This window comes from Protobothrops mucrosquamatus, unplaced genomic scaffold, assembly GCF_001527695.2.
Source record: "Protobothrops mucrosquamatus isolate PMUCROS unplaced genomic scaffold, P.Mucros_1.0 scaffold3647, whole genome shotgun sequence".
In the NCBI taxonomy this organism is placed as follows: Eukaryota; Metazoa; Chordata; class Lepidosauria; order Squamata; family Viperidae; genus Protobothrops; species Protobothrops mucrosquamatus.
The window spans coordinates 30,948-34,927 of record NW_015389608.1 but is presented as its reverse complement, the minus strand read 5'-3'; the positions used below and the strand labels follow the sequence as shown (position 1 = coordinate 34,927).

General features: G+C 50.7%; 1 protein-coding gene across 1 annotated transcript in view; it reads left to right on the top strand.

Moving 5' to 3' along the window:
- Window positions 1-3,980, top strand: part of LOC107297999 (vacuolar protein sorting-associated protein 53 homolog) — a 39,406-nt gene that overhangs the window by 6,997 nt on the left and 28,429 nt on the right. Inside the window, exon 4 of the mRNA XM_015827362.1 lies at window positions 417-483. Within this exon, the coding sequence (XP_015682848.1) occupies window positions 417-483 (67 nt within the window). The remainder of the gene's footprint in view (window positions 1-416; window positions 484-3,980) is intronic.

Genomic DNA, 3,980 nt, shown 5'->3' with positions numbered 1-3,980 from the left:
AAAGGGGATCACATGAGTGCCGGGGCCTTGCAACCGTCATAAATACGAGTCAGTTGCCAAGCATTTGAATTTTGATCATGTGATCCTGGGGAGGCTGCGACGGTCATAAGTGTGAAAAACAGTCATAAGTCACTTTTTTCCAGTGCCCTTGTAACTTGGAACAGTCACTCAGCAAACTGTTGTAAGTTGAGGACTGCCTATATTCCAGTTTTCCTTTTCTGATTGGCTTAGGCTCATGGAAACAAACTTCCAGTCTTAAAAGTGGTTTGCTAAGGAAAAGGAACAGAATTTATTTTAAAGCTTGAAATGTCTCCGTCTCTTGGTCTGTTGGATTTAAGAATATCTTGGCAACCTTTTTTTCCAAAAAGATGCGGAGAATTACTTTTAGACTTTTTATCTATTTTTCCCCTTTGCAGACGATTGGACGATAATATTCGGATGGTGGTGAGGGCCCAGACCAACGTGGGGCAAGATGGCCGTGAGGTACATTCTTATATAATAGTAATAATAATAATAGTAATAGTAATAATAATAATAATAATAATAATAATAATAATAATAATAATAATAATAACAAACAAACAAACAAACAAACAAACAACTTCCAGTGTTGGAGCATTCACTGCTTCTGGAGGCAGGTTGTTCCACTGGTTAATTGTTCTCACTGTCAGGAAATTCCTCCTTAGTTCTAGGTTGCTTCTCTCCTTGATTAGTTTCCATCCGTTGCTTCTTCTCCTGCCTTCAGGTGCTTTGGAGCAGGGCTTTTCAACCAGTGGTACGGGTACCACCTGTAATACATTGGCACCTGGCAGGTGGTATGCGACCATCCTAGAAAAGTGGTAGCGGGGGAGGGGAATGAGCTGAACCGGTGGCAGCACCGCACAAGCCTGAGCGAGAGACGGCTGGAGCTGCAGGGCTGTCAGGGCTCAGCGGAAGCGCCAGGATCAGTGCCGCTTTCCAGCTGATCAGCGCTTCTTTGGGGCTGTCAGGGCTCAGTGGAAGCGCCAGGATCAGTGCCAGGATCCAGCTGGAGCTCAGTGCTGATCCTGGTGCTTCTGCTGAGCCCAGAAGAAGCACCAATCAGCTGGAAAGCAGCATTGATCCTGGTGCGTCTGCTGAGCCCAGAAGAAGCGCCGATCAGCTGGACTGTTGCAGCATCTCCAGGGTCTTGTGATTTACATTCAGATGCTTGGCAACCGATTCGTATTTATGACGGTCACAGTGTCCCAGGGTCATGTGAAGTGACCAAAACCTGCTGCAACCACCCAGCAGACGCGGGGGGGGGGGAGAATAAAAACCAAACACCCCCCCACCCCACCCCCGCTGCCAATCCCCAACAGAAATGCTCACAACAATGAAAACCTCGGACAGGAGGAAGAGCGCGGCCGGGTGGGCAGGCAGGTGTCTTGCTCGGCTGTGGCTTGGGGGGCACTTTTTTCAGTGCCATTGTAACTTCGAACGGTCATTAAGCGAACTGTTGTAAGTCGAGGACTATCTGTACTTTATCACTTTTTTCCATTTTTCCAAGTTTTTGACACCTTGCTAGGCGACTGGTGGTACTCGCATGTTGCCATATCCTAAAAGTGGTACAATGGGTGAAAAGGTTGAAAAGCCCTGCTTTGGAGAATAGCTAGTAATCCGGTTGTTAAGTCAATCTGGCTTCCAAACTGACTTTCCTGGTCTGAAGGTCGCAAAAGGAGATCACATCACACACACACACACACATACCCCGAGACGTTGCAACTGTCATAAGTACGAGCCAGTGGCCAAGCGTTCCAATTTTGATCACCTGACCCTGGGGACGCTGCAACGGTCGTAAAGGTGAAAAACGGTCATAAGCCCCTTTTTTTTCCCGCTGCCGTGGAAACTTCACATTCACTTTCTTTTTTTCAATGCTGTTGTAACGTCGGTCGCTAAATGAATCGTTGCAAATGCAGAACGATCTCTTAATTCCAAATAGTTTCTCCTCCTTGCTACTTTCAATGTGTTTTTTTTCTTTTTTCACCTCTTTTTTTCCATTCTCTATTCTCTTCTTTGGGGGCAGCGGGGGGGGCAGACTCTTGTTTCAGCTTGCAGAAAATTTGCAGACAATGCAGTGGGGGGGGGAGAAGGAGAATTCCCCCCCAACCTGCGTGTCTGGTGGTCGTTCCCAGGGAGGAAATATTAGCGGAACGGCATTCCAGAATGGGGCGTCCTGCCGACTTCCCCCCCCCCCCGCCGTTCCAGACGGCGGCTGGGTCTGACGCCTTGGCAGGGGCTGGGAAACAGATCCCCTTTTGGCTGTGGTTGGCTGGGCCACCTGATGGTGTCCCCCCTCTCCCCAAACACACACATAGACACACAAACACACAGATTAGCATTTCGCTTCCATTCCAGTGAAACATGATCCCGAGGGCTGCAGCTGAATCCCGCAGTGTGTTGTGCCGGCATGCTGGCAGCTGGTTCAAAGCCCTGGGCTCTTGGTCTCCCACGATGCCCTGCAGCTGTGATGGAGTGGAGGAATTCTGGGAAATTGATCAGGGGGGGAAGGGGGACACCCGGATTTATTTTGACCGAGCCTTGGGGAAATTGGGCAAGGAATGAGAAGCAGTGGCTTGAAATATGCGGGCTCTTTGTTTCTCAGTGGGTTGTTTGAATAGCGTAATCCAGTGTTTGTCAACCTGGGATGTCTTAAGAAGGGTGGACTTCAACTCCCAGAAATCTCCTGTTTTAAGCTGTGTGGACTTCCACATTCCTTAAAGCGGTGCTGGCTGGGGAATTCTGGGAGTTGAAGTCCACCCATCTTAAAGCGTGCTGGCTGAAGAATTAATAATAATAATAATAATAAAAGTTGGAAGGGACCTTGGAGGTCATCTAGTCCAACCCCCTGCTCAGGCAGGAAACCCTATACCATTTCAGACAAATGGCTGTCCAGTTTCTTCTTAAAAACTTCCAGTTTTGGAGCATTCACAGCTTCTGAAGGCAAGGAGTTCCACTGATTAATTGTTCTAACTGTCAGGAAATTTCTCCTTAGTTCTAGGTCGCTTCTCTCCTTATTTAGTTTCCATCCGTTGCTTCTTGTCCTGCCTTCAGGCGCTTTGGAGAATAGCTTGACTCCCTCTTCTTTGGGGCAGCCCCTGAGATACTGGAAGACTGCTATCATGTCCCCCCTCGTCCTTCTCTTCATTAAACTGGACATACCCAATTCCAGCAGCTGTTCCTTATATGTTTTAGCCTCCAGTCCCCTGATCATTCTGGGACTTGAAGTCCACCCCAGAGGCGTAGCGTGGGGGGTGCAGGGGGGGCCGGCCGCACCGGGCGCAACATCTGGGGGGGGCGCTCGCACTCGCAGCTCTCTGCCCCTGCCTGGCTCACTCACTCTCTCTGCAGTGCTGGCTGTGCGAATCCGATCCAAGCCGCCGGGTCGCCGCCCACTGTGGAGGGGGGGGCGCAAATTACTTGCCTTGCCCCGGGTGCTGACAACCCACGCTACGCCACTGGTCCACCCCTCTTAAAGCATGCTGGCTGGGGAATTCTGGGAGTTGAACTCCACCCCCCCTTAAAGCATGCTGGCTGGGGAATTCTGGGAGTTGACCTCCACCCCCCCCTTAAAGCATGCTGGCTGGGGAATTCTGGGAGAGGAAGTCCATCCAAAGCCTGCTGGCTGTCTTTTATGACTTGGGGACTACCACTCCCAGAATTCCAGGGCAGGCTCAGGAATGCTGGGAGTTGAAGTCCACAAGTCATCAAAGGGCCCAGGTCCCCCGCCCTTGTGATGAAGGAAGAACGCAGCGATGCAAAGCTTTTGGACCTCTCAGCGGCTTTTGATACCGTAGACCACGATATCATGCTGCGGCGTCTCGGTGGGCTAGGAGTGGGAGGCACCGTTATGCGGTGGTTCTCCTCCTTCCTCACCAACCGTACGCAGTCTGTATTGGCAGGGGGACAGAGGTCGACTCCTAGGCCCCTAACTTGTGGGGTGCCGCAGGGGTCGGTCCTCT